Below are 20,441 nucleotides of genomic sequence, written 5' to 3' on the forward strand. Positions count from 1 at the left end.
TTGGGGAAGACCAAGAAAATTTTGGATAGAGACTGTAGGATCAGATGTGGAAGAGAAAGGAAACAAATGGGAAGTTGTCCTGCAATACAAGATGTATGGGACCTATAGCAGGTTCTCCTTGTTAGTTTCTTAGCTAACACAAGAATTGGTTGAGCTGAACTTACTTTAAGTTTCACGGAACACACTAATTCTAATCAGGACAGTGAAAAATGAAATGTCGCTTGGCTAGGGCCTCCTGTCGGGTAGACCGGTCCCTGGTGCAAGCCTCTGTAGTTGATACCTCTTCGGCAACTTGCATCTCGATGAAGATGATATGATGATGAGGACAACACAATAGCCAGTCCCCAAGAAGAGAAAATCTCTGACCCAGCTGGGAATCAAACCCGGGCCCCTTGCATGACACACTACCGCATGAACCATTCAGCTATCAAGGTGGACATCAGGACAATGAGTAAAGGTCACGATGGGTTCCAGAAACAACCCAGCTTACTTTGTTCGTCCATGAGACACAGAAAGTGGTAGAGCCATGTGACCAAGTTGTGTATCTTGACTTCCAGAAGGCATTCAATAGAGTTTTGTACTGCCCTCTAATCAACGAAATATGAATATACTGAATATCCAACCAGCTGTATGATTAGACTGAAGAGTTACTAGCAAACAGAACACAGGATGTCAGTCTCAATGGAGAGAAACCTTCAGATGTTGTTGTAACTTTTGGTGTACCCAAAGGGAGAATTGTGGTATTACTTTTCGCAATATATATAAATGACCTAGAGGATAGCAACATATGTTCAATGATGCCCTCACAGATGATACTCTCGTATACAGAGGAGCTGCGCTGTTAGAAAAAGTGTACCAAAATGCTGGAAGACCTGCAGTGGATCGATGTTTGGTACAGGAATTGGCCATTGACCCTCAGTGTACATCAGTGTAACATATTGTGCATAAATAGGCAGAAAGACACACGCTATAATTAAAAGACTGCAGAATGCTGACTGGAAGCAGTCACATTCACAAAATATCCAGGATTATGCATACAGAGTGATTTTAAACAGAATGACCACATAAAACTAATTGCAGGTACACCAGATGCCATATAGAGATTCATTGATGGAATCTTCAGAAAGTGTAACCCCTTCACAACGGTGGTAACTTATGAAACCCTCATTAGACCAATACTTTAATATTACTATTAGTCAGGGATCCATATTGGATAAGAATAATGCAGGAAATAGAGATGTCCTGATGATGAACAGCACATTTCATTAAAGATACATTTACCAAGTGCGGATGCATCAATGAGGTGATTAACCAAGTCCATTGGTAAACACTGTAAAAGAGGCATTCGGCATCTCAGTGTGGTTTACTGTTACAGTTCCAAGAATGCACTTACTAGAAGAGTCAATCAACATGTTGCTTCCTCCTATGTATCTATCACGAAAAGACCATGGAGCTAAAATTGGAGAGATGCAAGCTGACATGGATGACTTGAAATATGTGTTGTGTGCAGTTTCCTTTGTAAATGTCAAGATGGACCCGAGTTCACTGACAGCAGCAACTGTCTGTCATTGTCAATATGTAACACTCTTCTCTGGTCCCCGTTGATTAGCGTCTGTTTGTAACCATTATTCTCATGCGCTATTACATGGCTGTGAATGCAACACCATTCCTTGTAGACAATTTGTGTTGAGACGTGTGAGGGCGATCTGTAAAGTTCTTGGCCTCGCTCAGAGATTGCAGGACTACTCGCACGATTATTTTTGCCTTACGTTGGTGCACAAGTTAGTAGATGCCACATAAAATTAAAAGTCATTCCAGGCAACAATTCACTATAGACAGCTGTTTGAAGCAGTTGTGATGTGCATGATGATGAAAATGGGGAAAAAAAAAATTATCGAGCATCATGCAGTGTTTAAATTCTGCATAAAAGAAGGTTTAGCGACAACAAATTCATTTTGGCTTAAAAATGTGTATTGTGGCTGTTCACATTCAATTTCCATCATGAAGAAATCAGCGGCATGGTTTACATGAAACCGTGAAAGCATCCAAAGGTGATCCACAAGAAGGATGTCCAAAAAGTGCAAGCACACAGGAAATCATCGACAAAGTGCGATACGATTTTGGAAAATCAGCGTACAAAGGTGGATCAAATGTTTTGGTCGCATCTTGCAATGGGAATTGAACATGAGAAAGCTTTGCACAAAATGGGTGCCAAGTGTGCTCACTGTTAACACAAATGCATTCACATGACACTTTCCCAAAAGTGCCTGCATGTGTTTGAAGAAAAGCGGAAGTGACATTTTGTATCGCCACATGACAGTGGATGAAACAGATTCACCAAAACAGACTTGAAACCAAACAACAGTCTTTAAGTGGATAAAAGCTAGTTCTTCTGTTCCAAAGAAGGCAAGGCTGGTGTGATTGGTGGAAAGGATCAAGGCACCAGTATTGTTGAATGCAAAAGGCAGTTTGTTGATTGACTACCTTGAAAAAAGTAAACCATAAATGGAGAATGCTACTATCAACTTCTAACAGAATTGGACATTAGCATTTGTGAAAACTGAGGGGAAAAAAAAACACTCTTCCAACAAGACAATGCATCTGTCCACAGAAGTCTCCTGGCAATGGGGAAATTGAGGGACTTACACTAGGATGTGCCAGAATGCCGGAACATCCACCCTATTCCAGAAATTCAGGCAGAAATTTTCCTACCACATTTGTACCGCCTAGTTGCTCCCTTCTGTCCTACATCTTGTGTTGTCTGTCATTTGTTATTGTCTCATAATTTATACCTACTTTTTCTCTGTTGTATTGTTTGTTTGTAACTTCCTCTTGTCTTATTTCTCACCTGTATTATACACACACCACAGCAACTGATCACACACGACTATTGCTACAACCTATAGTACCAGTCATGGCTGCTGCAAGTGTCGCACACACTATCTTCCAAACCATTTCATCTGTCAACAGCAGCTCTACATTTTGTCTCCAAATCAACATACCCCTCCTTACACATTGCTCCCATTATAATTTTATGGGTGCTCCTCTTTTTTCACCTGCATGCAATGATAGTTAACAAGCAAATGAATATTCTCGCTCCCTACAGCCCAAATTCTCCAAAGCTGCATCTTGTTATCTGTAGTTTCCTCAACCATCCAGTGCATTCTGAATGGACCCCTACTCCATTTATCTGCATCAGCTCAGAAAAGTATCCTTATCCCCAGGCAAAATTCAGCTCCACATCTTGTTCCTCGAATGCTGTTTAAGCCTCCCCCCCCCTCACACACAAACATAATAACATAATAATAATAATAATAATACTCTTTTTCTGGATCTCACCTATCCTTTGACAATGACATACAAATTTTCAGTTTCTGCCAATCCCTATCCCTAACAAAAAACCCTGGTACTACTCCCTCAGCAAGATATTGTTACTGTGCAATCACAACTACCTACACTACATCTCCCAAATTGAAACTTTTGCCCTCAAACACCTGGAAGAGCACTCCAGGCAAATTCCAATTAACCCGTTTATTGATATCCTATATGCACCTCTTAATACCACTACCCGTCAACACTTATCCTACCCATAGCAATCACCATCATCAACTTTTCTTGCACCCAGACCTGCTTACTTCTTCCATTTGTCATACTCTCCAAAACTACTTCCCAACATTTAACAAAATTGAGATCTAAACAAATACAAAATACTGTTGTCGATATATCCATCACAACCTCAATCCTACAGACATTTCAGTCATATCCGAAGGCCTCACTTCCAGCCCAACAGGCCAGTTCAATCATGCTGGACTCATCTATGATCAACTCTCACTCTCCTGCTCCATAAATCAGGAACACTTCTTTGTTACCAATTCCAGGAATTTATCATCTCCAACTTGGCCTCATTAACAATCCCCAGGTATCTGACAGAATGCTTCTGACAACTGTTACTCTTCTGTCTCACTGGAGTGTCCCAAAATCTTTGCCCTGAATCCATTTCCCTTCTCATCCCAATGATAACCCGCACATCCTCCATCTACCGGGTTATCAAAATCTGTACACCCCTATTTCCTGGATGCTCACTGTAGATGATCACTGTGCACCACAAAAGAATCTCTGCTCTTGTCAACTAATGCCTACAAAAAATTGCTCGTCGCTTAGCCTCTTATGTTAAAGATAACAAACCACTTACGTCACTGGCTCTTGACTGTCCCCATCCCATTATCACCACCCCTTCTTACCACTGTTGATGCCAACTGCCTATATGCCACCATCCTGCTTATGCTCCATGACCTTGCTGCTATCGAACAGTACCCCCCTCTATGTTCTTCTGGCCCAAAATTCAACCCCCTCATTCTTTATACATCTAGCCAATTACATCCTCACAGACACTACTACTACTCTGAGGAAAACACACGTAAACACATCTGCCGCATGGCCATGGGTATCATGCATTGCATCATCTTATGCCAAACTATTTATAGGCTGCCTTAAGGAAACCTTTCTAGCCTACCCCAAACCTCAATATCTTGTCTAGGACAAGTTCATTGATGGTATCTTCATGATCTGGACCCAGGGTCAAAACATTCTACCCACATTCCTCTACAGCTTCAGAACCTCCTTCTCACCTACTTAACATGTTCGAAGCTCAACATGCTACCTTTGTAGGCTTTGACCTTCAGCTCTCTGATGGCTCCATCCAAACCTCTGTCCATATCAAACCCAAAAAGTATCAACAATACCTGCATTTTGACAGCTGTCATCCTTTCCACACCAAAATATTGCTCCCATTTAGTCTGGTCACTCATTCAATGACAAAAATTCTCTTTTGACCAGTATGCTGAAACTCTCAGAAAGGTCTTCACAGAGTGGCATTAATCCCTAAAATTGGTCCACAAAACACATTTCCCATGCCAGATCCTCACAGATCCCTAAACCTCTTGCAATATCGAGCAAAGGAGAGCTTCCCCTCATCAGCCAATATCGTTCCAGACTAAAGCACCTGAACCAAGTCCTTCACCAGGGCTACAGCTATTTATCATCATGCCCAGAAATGAGGGACATCCTGTCCACAATACTTCCAATTCCCCCTAAATTGATATTCCACCACCCACACAACCTCTACGTCATCCTGATCCATCCCCATATTCCACTCTCATTCCCAACGCCACATCACAGACGTCACATACCTGTGGAAGACTCATTGAGCACATTCTACTCGAAGCCTGCCATAGGCTTTTTCTACTCCATACGAGGCAGGGCCACATGTGAAAGCAGCCATGTTATATCAGCCCTCAGAACTGCATTATATGTGGAATGACCACCAACCAGTTGCCCGTAAGAATGAATGGCCACTGCCATACTGTAGTCAAGAACAAAGTTGGGCATCTAGTGGCCCAACACACTGTTTAGCACAATATACAGAGTTCAATGATTGCTTCACAATCTGTGGCATCTGTATCCATCCCTCCAGCACCAGCTTTTCTTAACTAGATAGATGAATGTTATCCTTGCAACATGTCCTCTGCTCCTGCAGTCCTCCTGGCCTCAATTTCCACTAACTCCACTTAACAGTCCCTCCTTCCAAAGTCCTGTCATCCTCTCCCAATCCACTATTCCATATCACTGTCATTGTGCACTGCATAAGCTCACTGGTTCCAGTGCCCATGTGCCGCATTTCTATCTGATGAATCCGCTGCCCCTCTGTTCCGAATTCCTATCCTGCACACCTGCTGCATTGCTCTGAACTGTCAACTACCTTATCCCAACACCACCTCCCATTTCCCAGCTTTCTCTCCCTCTATTCACCCTACATGACACAAACCCTCACCCAAGTCTATCTACTGAACTGCTGTTCTGCCACTGTGAGTTCCACCATCATAATTTAGCTGCACAAATATGTGTGTGTGTGTGTGTGTGTGTGTGTGTGTGTGTGTGTGTGTGTGTGTGGAGGGAGGAGGGGAGGGGGCGGAACATGCACTGTCTGGTGGACTTGCACATGCTAAAGCTCATTAAAGGCGTTGTCTTAAAGCTAGCGAAGTTCTCACGCTTTTTCATGACGATTCAATATCTCCTTTACTCCCAAATTATTTAGATTCTGCCACAACTTTCCTTATCCTACATCACAAAATCATACACTACAGCTAATCCCTAAATGACTTTATTCTACAAGCTGGCAATGTATCTTTAAGGTAATAGAGTCTGTTTGCGGTAGTCCCCTTCCTCAAAAAGAAATTCCTTTTGTTTTCTTACAGAATGGGTACACCTGCTAGAAGGAAATGCCATCTTCACTGCAGCACACACAATTTCCTTGCAAAAAAATTAATCTCCAATCTTAGATCAAGTCACTCATGGAATGAATCAATTTCAAAAAATGGGAAAAGTGAAAATTCAAAACATTTAATACAGAAGGGTAGTGAAAATTTACAAGCTGCTGGGACAAAACATAACAAACTGTGTCTAATGCACAAATTTAAAAAATCAAATAGCTGACTGGAATAGCAGCCCAGCTTTCCTATATTTCACAATGGATTAGATCCATTCCAGTGTGCATCATTCATACAAATTCTCATCCTCCTCAGGAATGATGTTTATAAAGCTATTTCTTAAGATACTATTAATAGTTCACACTGCATAATGCATATCCATTACTGCAAAACACACAAAGCTAATACTGGAAGCCTGTGGAATGCGTACCAGATTAGGAGGCAACTGTTGTTCTATTGTTGCATGCAATATCAGTTCAATCTGTACAACAGTCACAAAAAACATTGGGATGAAGAATCAAAGACTTAATATACAATACCATATGCTGAGGCTGTCATACCTTAATAATAATAATAATAATAATAATAATAATAATAATAGATATAGCAAGAATATTCAGATTAGCTAATAGCTCTCATGCAAACCAAATTGGAAATATCTTCCAAAGTTCATTCGACATAACATAATTAACGAACGCTTTACATTAAGCATCATTTTCAAACACTTATATTTTTATGCACATGAGACTTAGTTCTTTTACTCTGCAGAAAATGAATTGAACATGCATGAGAAAATAAAACAAATGTTTCTTATTACCGAGTATCATATAAAAATTTCCTCAAAGTCTACAGAAAAAAAGTCAACAGAATACATACCTCACTACTGTTGCTTCTTTGCACAGGAGCTTTCTGATTTCGTACTTCAACATCAATTTCATCAGGTGAAGTTGGTTCAGCTAAATCATAGCAATGAAAAAAAAAATTTAGAGTAGCATATTTTGTAATTCTGAAGTATGGATCAAAGAACATAGAAAGAGGAAAGGGAAATGGGTAAACAAATGGGAAGGAAGTCATCTATTAACCATTCCATGAGTAATGTATGTAGAATGGGACAGTCATAACATTCACACATGACGTTAAATAACTGTCAAGTAAATTACTCAGCCTGACAAAAATTGTGAAGCACTCAAAAGACAGTAAGATTTCAATGTAACTTCTTACACACACACACACACACACACACACACACACACACACACGATCATCTGGTATGTAAATGATTAGATTTGCAATTGTCTGTGACAGGTAAAACAGCCACCAGAGTACGTTGGTGGTGATCATGTTTGTTGTTGTTACTAGGCCTGGTAGGGCGTATAAAGGATGTGAATATTATAAGATGTTACATAATCACTAAACAACATGGAGATCCCATGTAATCCTGTGAGACATCATTATCAGCACCTGAAAATCTGGAAAGGGTCTCATTGTGGGTCTCCATTTGATTGGCTGATCAAACTGTGCAATATTCAGATTTATGAAGCATTCAGATGTGACAGTGGCCCAATGTCTGATTGCATGGGTACATGAGGGCAGGCATATCTGTCATCATGGTTCCGGTTGACCTTATTTGACCATCACAAATGAGAATCACCATACTGTGCACCATACACATTATCCTCTTCACACATGTACCTGGCATTCGAGAATACATAACAGACTCGCTGCAACATTCTGTGTCATTCCACACCACCGGTCGTACACTAGACATAGCTGGACCACGGAATTACGTACCATGCATAGGCTCTCATTAACTCATAACACAAACATTTGTATTTGGAGTGGTGTCACGACCAGGAATCCGGGTCTGCTGCTGAAAGGCGTCACATTGTGTTCAATGATGCAGCAACCTAAGGAGACTTCCAGTTCTTCCAATTGGGCATGACCTCAGGTAAAAGCTCCTAGTGACTGAGGTAACTCTAATGGCACAATGGTACATCACTGACATTCTGTGTGCTGATGAGTTGCCTCTCATGTGACAGTATTTTGGTGCCATTTTTGAACAACAAAACACATCCACATATAGAAAGCGTCTCCATGACCTGTCTGTGTGACACTGAACTCCTATGCCCAGACTACATCTGTCCCCAGCAGACCAGCTCACATGTCAACTCCCCTTTATGATACCCTTCACAACCAAATCAGTGAATGAATCCAGGCCAGAGCGGCTACAACATCATATTGATAAGTGGGCTCATACAACCAAGTTCTTTGTCAAGTTTACTCAAAGTTATAATCACAGATATATATAACATACACTCTCAAACCAGGAAGTTTCTTTTACCTTCAGAGTACTTCACTTATTTAATCAGACAGTGTAAAAGATATGAAATCAATATCCTTCAACTCAACAGTGCCAAGTGTATTATATTTCTTTGGATCAAGACAAAAGCAACACTAGGAATAAATCATCGAAACAACAAAATTATGCCACAGATACTGGACAACACAAATACATGAAGTTTCACTCTATTACAAAAAACTGCACTATCACAGAAAGCATTTTTAAGTCACTAAAAAAGGGAATAATGTTCAGTACACGAGTAAAATATTTTTTTTCTTTAACTATGTTTCATCCACCACCAATACACTGATCATTATGTGACTGGTAGCTATTCCCACCAGGATCAATTTTTCTGTTACTCTTACTCTCCTAGCCCCACGAATCGCAGTCGGTTTTTGGCCTCGTCAAGTAAACTCTTTCATAGTAGTCTGTCTTCAGCATCTTCTCCCCTTGCTCCCAGTACTTGGAGATCCTTGGCAACCTGGTCTCTCCATCTCATTTTCGGCCTGCCTAGAGGTCTTTGTCCTTCCAGTTTATTCTCTGAGATTTCTTTCAGAAAAGATCCCTGCTCTCTTCTAAAGACTTGGCCGGCCCATCTTAGTATTCTTGTCTTGGCTTCCACAACTACATCTGGTTCATTGTATAGACCTCCTTCTCTGCCATTCTCCTCCCTCACAGATTGGTTCAAATATCTTTCGCAATATGTTATTTTTGAAAAAATTTATCTTTTCTCCGTTTATTTATATGTTCTCCATATTTCTGCCCCATATAGTAATACTGGTCTGATTATGGTTTTACAAATTCTTACTTTGATTCCTCTTGAAAAAATTTGAGATGGTAGAAGTTTGTTGAGCGAGTATGATGCTCTGGATGCAGCTCTGATCCTTGCCTCTATTTCTTGCTTGTCATCATTTTTGTTTTTTACTACTACCCCCAGATATTTAAACTCATCTGCTTCGTCAAACATGTGGTTATCGATCTGCAGAGTTTCCCGTGGTTTTGTTCTATAATTTCTTTCTACCCTCATGAATTTTGTTTTCTCATCATTTACTTTTAGTCTAGATTTCTTTGCTTTTTGAAAGTCTCTTTACCAGTATTTTAAGGTCATCTGGATTTTCAGCAATTAGTACTTCATCATCTGTAAAGGCCACTACATTTATTTTTGTTCCAATTCCCTCTCTTACTTCACTCACTGTGTTCAGCACTTCCTGTATTACAATGCTGAACAAGGAGGGTGATATTCCACCTCCTTGCCTGTCTCCTGTTTTTATGTCAAATGCCTTGGAATATTCTCCACCCATCTTCACTACCCCTTTTGAGCCTTTCAGTGTCACTTTCACAAGATTTATAATCTTCTTTGCTATTACGAATCCCTGCATTTTCTCCCACAACTTATCTCTGGATATACTCTCACAGGTTTTCTTAAAATCAACAAATAGTATTGCCATTGTTTTGTTATACTCCCAATATTTGGATATGGCTTCTTTCAGTATGAATATCTGGTCAATAGTTGAATGATTGTTCATACACCCTACTTGTTTTTCATTTAGTATATCTTTTGATTATGGATCTAATTTTTTCTGGAGGACCTTGGAGACCACTTCAGAGGCAGTGCTAATTAATACAATGCCTCTGTAGTTCCTGCATTGTTGTTTGTAGCCCTTTTTATGAATTGGTTTATTATTGCTTCTGTCCACTCTTCTGGCATTCTTTCTTCATTCCAGAGGTTCGTAACAAGCTTTTGTATTTGTTTTTCAATTTTTATTCCTCCCTTCTTAAACAATTCAGCTGTTATGCCATCTCTTCCTGGAGCTTTGTTGTTTTTTAGCATTTTGATTGAGCCTATTGTCTCTTTCATTGTTGGCAGTTCCACGAAGGAATCTACACTCTCATAATCACGTTGCTGCTCCATATCTCCACTTCCATCATCAACACTTGCAATCTCCTCAGAATATTCTCTCCAATTTTCCATACCTTTGGATCTTTTCAGAACTGTGTTGCCACTTTTATCTTTAATGCCATAAATACATGGTGAATATCTTTTCTTGCAAAATCTGACTGATCTGTAAAAATCTCTTGCATTCTCTGCACTTTTATCCTCCTCTGTTCTTTTGATTAAACTATCCACATGTTCTCTTTTTCCTTCTGAGACGACTTTTAACATTTTCATATGCTTCGTTATTTTCGCTGGAATCCTCTTGTAGGTGTTTTTCCTTCACTGCTTTTCTTTTTCTCACATTCTTCTGAAAACAATGGATTTTTCTTCCTTCTTTTTCTTTTTCTGTCTCTGTTACTTCTATATGTAATGAATTTTCCATGTTTATCAAAAGACCAATTTCTGGTACCTAACTGCTAACACTTTTCTACAGTGCCACATGAATTATCAACCAGTCTTACTCTTTACAGATTCAATGAAATTCAATTTAAAAAATTTAAAAAAAAGGATGTAAAGAAATGTGATACATGACTTTCTATGGATACCAAAAAGTTCAATTTTGTCACCATTGCTGTAGTACTTAATCAAGTGCTGTGCCAATAAACCATCATTATCTTCATCACTCCAGTACCCCAGCAAAATTTGTGTTTCATAAATTTTAAAGATAACAACACAACAAAGTTTAGATCAGTTGGTCAGTATTTACATCATTTTTCTTGAACTTAATTCTATACGCACAGAGTCCTTAACATTTTAATAAATACATGTTGACAACATTCCCAGAAACTAATTTACTCTTCGTAATGTGTTTAGCACTACTGTAAATAGAAGAGTTCTCTCCAAACAAAGATGGATGTTTGCTCATGAATCAAACACGGAAAAAAATTGTGAGCATCATACCTACAGTAAAATTCAAAATTACAATCCCAAATCAGTTTCTGCCTCAAATAAATTAATTTCTTCTTATTATTATTTCATCCAAGCCCTTACAGTTTCATGAAACAACATAATATAACCAACACTATTAACAGAAGCACAACTCACCTGTATGACAAACTTGCCAACATTTGTCACATAATCCATTCCGGAGTGCCTTCTGACTGCAGCCACTTGTTGTAACAGTGATCAACTTATTTCCTACAAGCCATGTCATTGACTGTCCCCCACTAAGGAGGAAATCAGCAGTAGGCAGCCTGGGGGGGAAAAATTGTTGCTTAATTAATTTGCAATAAAGCCTGCAACATCCATATCTTAGCTCCGGTGCAGAATAAAGTAGTAAAAAATTATCACCCACAAAGGAAATATTGATGAAACAAACACTTAAAAAAAAGAACAACATTATAAAGATGTACATTACTGGCAGACACATTTTCAAATTACAATGAAATAAAAATGTAAATAATCACCTCTTCGGTACAGCATAACATGTCGAAAATGTATATCTGGCCATTAGATCAATGCAGGTCTCTGTAAGTTCCACATGAAAAGTCATCAGAGCTTCATCAATTGGTGGTTTGAGATCTGACGAGCGGGCGGCAGCAGCTGCGGGACCACCTGCTGGCGGTAATGCCCTCAGGTTACGCCTGCTGCTGTGCTCTGTGAGGCTTGAACTACGCTTTCGGCTTGATGAATCTTCATTTACTATGTCTGGAGCCTTCATTAACTGGCCTTCTTCAAATGGTAACAACACATTTGCTCTCAGCCCCTACAGATTTTTGAATATTATAGTCAGCACCACAATTTTAGAGGAAAGAATAAAATTTACAAAAAATCTATAAATTTCTTACATTAAAGTAAGATTATGGAAATTCATTGGTGGAATATTAGTCATTTAAGGAGTAAATATAACAACTCACTGAACAGACAACACACTCAGAGGTGTGAAGGAGAACATGCAAAACATCTTAAGTACGGATCTATGTTGTGCTGTGTGATGGCTCATTAAGTGAGAACAAAATTTATAGCTCACAAACCTAACTATTTTCCAGTAGAAGAGAAGAGTCATTAAGAGGAACATAAATGGAGCTGAGAACACTGCTGCTTTGGACGAATGCTTATTCAGAGCTATAGAGTAAACATACACCTGTCCAGCTCCATTGTCCTAGTTCACTACCTTGTGCCAGGAGAGACTGAGGCCAGATGGACTATACGGAACCAAAGGTGTGTTGCAAGGACAAATCCCAGCTATGTAATTTTAGGGAGCTGATGTTGAGCCAAAGGATCCAGACATGCAGCCACTGAAATCGAGCGTGTTATACTTGGAAGCATATTTTGCTACTGGGTGGCCAACTCTGCTCTTCAACAAATTTTGACAGTTAGCAACCATTGTGGTGGGCAAGGTGGTACTCAAGTCCACATGAAACACAGTGCAGAAACTACAGCAGAGTTGGTATATGACATAGCTGCTTTCACAGGTGGCCCTGCCTCTGATAGGCAGAATAAGCCTGTACGGGACTGGAGTAGGACATGTTGGACGAGTATAGACAAGATCTTACACCTAAATCTTCCACCGGGGTATGACTCACGTGGCAAGGAGATGGTAGCTGACAGATGTAAGGATGGGCTATGACATTGGGAAGGCAGCAAAATAGTGACATCAGCATAGATCGAAATTGTCCTTGCATCACATCCTTCATTCCTGTAATCCTCCAGGCCTCAATCTCCGCTACCACCTCCCAGCTCAATCCCTGCCCCATGAACTTAACTTCATTCATTCTGCACTTTACCATTTCTCCAGTCACCCTTATCCTTTATTATATCCCCCCCCCCCCCCCCCCAATCCAATCAACAACAACATTGTGCACTGCAAACAACTCCCCCTACCTGTGGCTGGGATGAGCTCAACTGTGAAACATTCTGATCCTGTGCACATGCTGCCTTTACCTCCCAGCTGTCAGCCACTTCTCCTCAACCCTCCCTCCCACTACTCCCCTTCTTTTCTTCTCTTGCCCAATCCAGTCTTACATCCACATCCGTTATCCCAGTCAGGAGGAACCGCCATTGTCGTACTTCACAATTTTCAATCACAGTCACAGTTTATATAGAGTTAACACAACCCTGCCTATGTGGCTATCTTTTAGTGTCAAAGTCACATTGAGAGTGTGGCAAAGTGCTGGCCAATTTCACAGCATTTGCCCTCCACACACAAAGGTATTCAGTGAATTGACACATGATAAACTGTCAGTCTAGGCAGACAGCAATACCATTACTGCAAAACAGGGGATGTGAAACACACTTAACAGCATGTCCAGTGCACCACTGTGACTGCATTGGCAGCTATCTCTGAATATGACCTGCACGATGTTGCACCAAGTGCTTCACATTGCAGCCATTCACCCTGGTGGACTTTTGATTGTGAGTAATTGTCAAAAACGAATTTCAGAAATTTTTATGATCTACTAGAGCCTTTACAATAGCACTATTATAAAAATGTTACCATCATCTAGCAGTTAAGGTATCTTGCTGCTGTACTGAAGGTTATGTATTCGACTCCCTTCATATGCTATCTGTATTACATGTTTATTGAAATGATTGCACTCACTATTACTCATGCATTTTTTCTTTTCTTTTTAATATAAGTTTTGAATTGCTAATCCTTTGCCGCAATCATTTTAATTACCATATTAACTTTTTTATTTGCTCTCATATATACTTCCTTTTATTCTCTTTTCATTTTAAGTCTCTGACCCAGTGATTGGAATTGTTCTTATTTGTTGTTGTTGTCGTGGTCTTCAGTCCTTAGACTGGTTTGATGCAGCTCTCCATGCTACTCTATCCTGTGCAAGCCTCTTCATCTTCCAGTACCTACTGCAACCTACATCCTTCTGAATCTGCTTAGTGTATTCATCTCTTGGTCTCCCTCTACGATTTTTACCCTCCACGCTACCCACCAATACTAAATTGGTGATCTCTTGATGCCTCAGAACATGTACTACCAACCAATCCATTCTTCTAATCAAGTTGTGCCAAACTCCTCTCCTCCTCAAGCCTATTCAGTACCTCCTGATTAGTTATGCAATCTACACATCTAATCTTCAGCCTTCTTCTGCAGCACCAAATTTCAAAAGCTTCTATTCTCTTATTGTCTAAACTATTTATCGTCCATGTTTCACTTCCATACATGGCTACCCTCCATACACATACTTTCAGAAACGACTTCCTGACACTTAAATCAATACTCGATGTTAACAAATTTCTCTTCTTCAGAAACGCTTTCCTTGCCATTGCCAGTCTACATTTTATATCCTCTCTACTTTGGTCATCATCAGTTATTTTGCTCCACAAATAGCAAAACTCATCTACTACTTTAAGTGTCTCATTTCCTAATCTAATTCCCTCAGCATCACCCGACTTGATTCGACTAAATTCCATTATCTTCGTTTTGCTTTTGTTGATGTTCATCTTATATCCTCCTTTCAAGACACTGTCCATTCCGTTCAACAGCTCTTCCAAGCCCTTTGCTCTTACTGACAGAATTACAATGTCATCGGCAAACCTCAAAGTTTTTATTTCCATGGATTTTAATACCTACTCCAAATTTTTCTTTTGTTTCCTTTACTGTTTGCTCAATATACAGATTGAATAACATTGGGGAGAGGCTACAACCCTGTCTCACTCCCTTCCCAACCACTGCTTCCCTTTCTGTCCCTCGACTCTTATAACTGCCCTCTGCTTTCTGTACAAATTGTAAATAGCATTTCGCTCCATGTATTTTATCCCTGCCACCTTCAGAGTTTGAAAGAGAGTATTCCAGTCAACATTGTCAAAAGCTTGCTCTAAGTCTACAAATGCTAGAAACATAGGTTTGCCTTTCCTTAATCTTTGTTCTAAGATAAGTCGTAGGATCAGTATTGCCTCATGTGTTCCAACATTTCTACGGAATCCAAACTGATCTTCTCAGAGGTCGGCTTCTACCACTTTTTCCATTCATCTGTAAGGAATTCGCGTTAGTATTTTGCAGCTGTGACTTATTAAACTGATAGTTCGGGGATTTAAGAAAACACATCTGTCAACTCCTGCTTTCTTTGGGATTGGAATTATTATATTCTTCTTGAGGTCTGAGGGTATTTTGCCTGTCTCATACATCTTGCTCACTAGATGATAGAGTTTTGTCAGGACTGGCTCTCCCGAGGCTGTCAGTAGTTCTAATGGAATGATGTCTACTCCTGGGGCCTTGTTTCCACTCAGGTCTTTCAGTGCGCTGTCAAACTCTTCACGCAGTATCATATCTCCCCTTTCATCTTCATCTACATCCTCTTCCATTTCCATAACATTGTCCTGAAGTACATCGCCCTTGTATAGACCCTCTATATACTCCTTCCACCTTTCTGCTTTCCTTTCTTTGCTTAGAACTGGGTTTCCATCTGAGCTCTTGATATTCATGCAAATGATTCTCTTTTCTCCAAAGGTCTCTTTAATTTTCCTGTATGCAGTATCTATCTTACCCCTAGTGAGATAAACTTCTACATCCTTACATTTGTCCTCTAGCCATCCCTGCTTAGCCATTTTACACTTCCTGTCGATCTCATTTTTGAGACGTTTGTATTCCTTTTTGCCTGCTTCATTTACTGCATTTTTATATTTTCTCCTTTCATCAATTAAATTCAATATTTCTTCTGTTACCCAAGGATTTCTTCTAGCCCTCGTCTTTTTACCTACTCGATCCTGTGTTGTCTTCACTACGTCATCCCTCAAAGCTACCCATTCTTCTTTTACTGTATTTCTTTCCCCCATTCCTGTCAACTGTTCCCTTATGCTCTCCCTGAAACTCTGTACAACCTCTGGTTTAGTCAGTTTATCCTGGTCCCATCTCCTTAAATTCCCACATTTTTGCAGTTTCTTCAGTTTTAATCTACAGTTCATAACCAATAGATTGTGGTCAGAGTCTACATCTGCCCCTAGAAATGTATTACAATTTAAAACCTGGTTCCCAAATCTCCGTCTTACCATTATATAATCTATCTGATACCTTCTAGTATCTCCAGGCTTCTTCCATGTATAAAACCTTCTTTCATGATTCTTGAACCAAGTGTTAGCTATGATTACGTTATGCTCTGCACAAAATTCTACTAGTTGGCTTCCTTTTTCATTCCTTACCCCCATTAAATATTCACCTACTATGTTTCCTTCTCTCCCTTTTCCTACTATCGAATTCGTCACCCATGACTATTAAATTTTCATCTCCCTTCACTATCTGAGTAATTTCTTTTATCTCATCATACATTTCATCAATTTCTTCATCATCTGCGGAGCTAGTTGGCATATAAACTTGTACTACTGTAGTAGGCGTGGGTGTTGTGTCTATCTTGGCCACAATAATGCGTTCACTATGCTGTTTGTAGTAGCTTACCCACACTCATATTTTTTTTATTCATTATTGAACCTACTCCTGCATTACCCCTATTTGATTTTGTATTTATAATCGTGGGAAGACTTTGGAAACAGGTTGGAGACTATGGGTCAAGCTGCTGGAAAACCATTCTGGAGTGTAATTAGCAGTCTTCGAAAGGGAGGTAAGAAGGAAATGACAAGTATTTTGGACAGGTCAGGAAAACTGCTGGTGAATCCTGTGGATGCCTTGGGAAGATGGAGGGATTATTTTGAAGAGTTGCTCAATGTAGGTGAAAAGGCGATCAGTAATGTTTCTGATTTCGAGGTAGAATGGGATAGGAATGATGATGGAAATAGGATCACATTTGAGGAAGTGGAAAAAATGGTCAATAGATTGCAGTGCAATAAAGCGGCTGGGGTGGATGAAATTAAGTCGGAACTCATCAAATACAGTGGAATGTCAGGTCTTAAATGGCTACACAGGATAGTTGAAATGGCCTGGGAGTCGGGACAGGTTCCATCAGACTGGACAAAAGCAGTAATCACACCAATCTTTAAACATGGAAACAGAAAAGATTGTAACAACTACAGAGGTATCTCTTTAATCAGCGTTGTGGGTAAAATCTTCTCAGGTATTGTTGAAAGGAAAGTGCGAGTATTAGTTGAGGACCAATTGGATGAAAATCAGTGTGGGTTTAGGCCTCTTAGAGGTTGTCAGGACCAGATCTTTAGCTTACGGCAAATAATGGAGAAGTGTTATGAGTGGAACAGGGAATTGTATCTATGCTTTATAGATCTAGAAAAGGCATATGACCGGGTTCCTAGGAGGAAGTTATTGTCTGTTCTACAAGATTATGGAATACGAGGCAAACTTTTGCAAGCAATTAAATGTCTTTACATGGATAGTCAGGCAGCAGTTAGAGTTGACGGTAAATTGAGTTCATGGTTCAGAGTAGTTTCAGGGGTAAGACAAGGCTGCAACCTGTCTCCACTGTTGTTCATATTATTCATGGAGCATATGTTGAAAACAATATGACTGGCTGGGTGAGATTAAGATATGTGAACACAAAATAAGCAGTCTTGCATATGCGGATGACTTAGTTGTGATGGCAGATTCAATTGAAAGTTTGCAAAGTAATATTTCAGAGCTAGATCAGAAATGTAAGGACTATGGTATGAAGATTAGCATCTCCAAAACGAAAGTAATGTCAGTGAGAAAGAAATATAAATGGATTGAGTGCCAAATAGGAGGAACAAAGTTAGAACAGGTGGACAGTTTCAAGTACTTAGGATGCATATTCTCACAGGATGGCAACATAGTGAAAGAACTGGAAGCGACGTGTAGCAAAGCTAATGTAGTGAGCGCTCAGCTACGATCTACTCTCTTCTGCAAGAAGGAAGTCAGTACCAAGACTAAGTTATCTGTGCACCGTTCAATCTTTCGACCAACTTTGTTGTATGGGAGCGAAAGCTGGGTGGATTCAGGTTACCTTATCAACAAGGTTGAGGTTACAGATATGAAAGTAGCTAGGATGATTGCAGGTACTAGCAGATGGGAACAATGGCAGGAGGGTGTCCACAATGAGGAAATCAAAGAAAACTGGGAATGAACTCTATAGATGTAGCAGTCAGGGCGAACAGGCTTAGATGGTGGGGTCATGTTACACGCATGGGAGAAGCAAGGTTACCCAAGAGACTCATGGATTCAGCAGTAGAGGGTAGGAGGAGTCGGGGCAGACCAAGGAGAAGGTACCTGGATTCGGTTAAGAATGATTTTGAAGTAATAGGTTTAACATCAGAAGAGGCATCAATGTTAGCACTGAATAGGGGATCATGGAGGAACTGTAGAAGGGGGGGGGGGGGGGGGGCTATGCTCCAGACTGAACGCTGAAAGGCATAATCAGTCTTAAATGATGATGATGATGATGATGATTTATAACCCTGTATTCTCCTGGCCAAAAGTGTTGTTCCTCCTGCCACCGAACTTCACTAATTCCCACTATATCTAACTTTAACCTACCCATTTCCCTTTTTAAATTTTCTAAGCTACCTGACTGGAATACTCTCTTTCAAATTCTGATGGTGGCAGGGGTAAAGTACAGGGAGCGAAAGGCTATCTACAATTTGTACAGAAACCAGATGGCAGTTATATGAGTTGAAGGGCATGAAAGGGAAGCGGTGGTTGGGATGGGAGTGAGACAGGGTTGTAGCCTCTCCCCGATGTTATTCAATCTGTATATTGAGCAAGCAGTAAAGGAAACAAAAGAAAAGTTCAGAGTAGGTATTAAAATCCATGGAGAAGAACTAAAAACTTTGAGGTTTGCTGATGACATTGTAATTCTATCAGAGAGAGCAAAGGGCTTGGAAGAGCTGTTGAATGGAATGGACAGTGTCTTGAAAGGAGGGTATATGATGAACATCAACAAAAGCAAAACAAGGATAATGGAATGTAGTCGAATTAAGTCGGGTGATGCTGAGGGAATTAGATTAGGAAATGAGACACTTAAAGTAGTAAAGGAGTTTTGGTATTTGGAAAGCAAAATAACTGATGATGGTCAAAGTAGAGAGGATATAAAATGTAGACTGGCAATGGCAAGCAAAAACGTTTCTGAAGAAGAGAAATTTGTTAACATCGAGTATTGATTAAAGTGTCAGGAAGTCGTTTCTGAAAGTATTTGTATGGAGTGTAGCCATGTATGGAAGTGAAACATGGACGATAAATAGTTTAGACAAGGAGAGAATAGAAGCTTTTGAAATGTGGTGCTACAGAAGAATGCTGAAGATTAGATGGGTAGATCACATAACTAATGAGGAGGTATTGGATAGAATTGGGGAGAAGAGGAGTTTGTGGCACAACTTGACTAGGAGAAGGGATTGGTTGGTAGGACATGTTCTGAGACATCAAGGGATCACCAATTTAGTACTGGAGGGCAGCGTGGAGGGTAAAAATCGTAGAGGAAGACCAAGAGATGAGTACACTAAGCAGATTCAGAAGGATGTAGGTTGCAGTGGGTACTGGGAGATGAAGAAGCTTGTACAGGATAGAGTAGCATGGAGAGCTGCATCAAACCAGTGTCAGGACTGAAGACGACGACAACAACAACAACAACAACAACAACAACAACAACCTACCTGCCTGATTAAGGGATCTGACATTGCACGCTCCGATCCATAGAATGCCAGTTTTCTTTCTCCTGATAACAATGTCCTCTTAAATAGTCCCTGCCCAGAGATCCTAATGGGGGACTATTTTACCTCCAGAATATTTTACCCATCATTTAACCATACAGTAAAGCTGAATGCTCTCGGGAAAAATTACAGCTGTAGTTCCCCCTTGCTTTCAGCCGTTCGCAGTACCAGCACAGCAAGGCCATTTTGGTTAGTGTTACAAGGCCACACAGGTCAATCATCCAGACTGTTGCCCCTGCAACTACTGAAAAGGCTGCTGCTCCTCTTCAGGAACCACACATTTGTCTGGCCTCTCAGCAGATACCCCTCCGTTGTGGTTGCAATTACAGTATGGCTATCTGCATCACTGAGGCAAGCAAGCCTCCCCACCAATGGCAAG

At 40.2% G+C, this 20,441-nt stretch overlaps 1 protein-coding gene across 2 annotated transcripts in view; it reads right to left on the minus strand.

Moving 5' to 3' along the window:
• The window catches only part of LOC126162738 (tuberin), a 342,768-nt gene that overhangs the window by 136,314 nt on the left and 186,013 nt on the right, over positions 1–20,441 (minus strand). For both annotated transcript variants that reach the window (XM_049919411.1, XM_049919410.1), the window contains exons 16-18: positions 11,950–12,248; positions 11,588–11,736; positions 7,143–7,222 (exon numbers count right to left, since the gene is read on the minus strand). In XM_049919411.1, coding sequence (XP_049775368.1) covers positions 7,143–7,222; positions 11,588–11,736; positions 11,950–12,248 — 528 coding nt within the window. The remainder of the gene's footprint in view (positions 1–7,142; positions 7,223–11,587; positions 11,737–11,949; positions 12,249–20,441) is intronic.

The sequence above is a fragment of the Schistocerca cancellata genome, chromosome 2, assembly GCF_023864275.1.
Source record: "Schistocerca cancellata isolate TAMUIC-IGC-003103 chromosome 2, iqSchCanc2.1, whole genome shotgun sequence".
Lineage (NCBI taxonomy): Eukaryota > Metazoa > Arthropoda > Insecta > Orthoptera > Acrididae > Schistocerca > Schistocerca cancellata.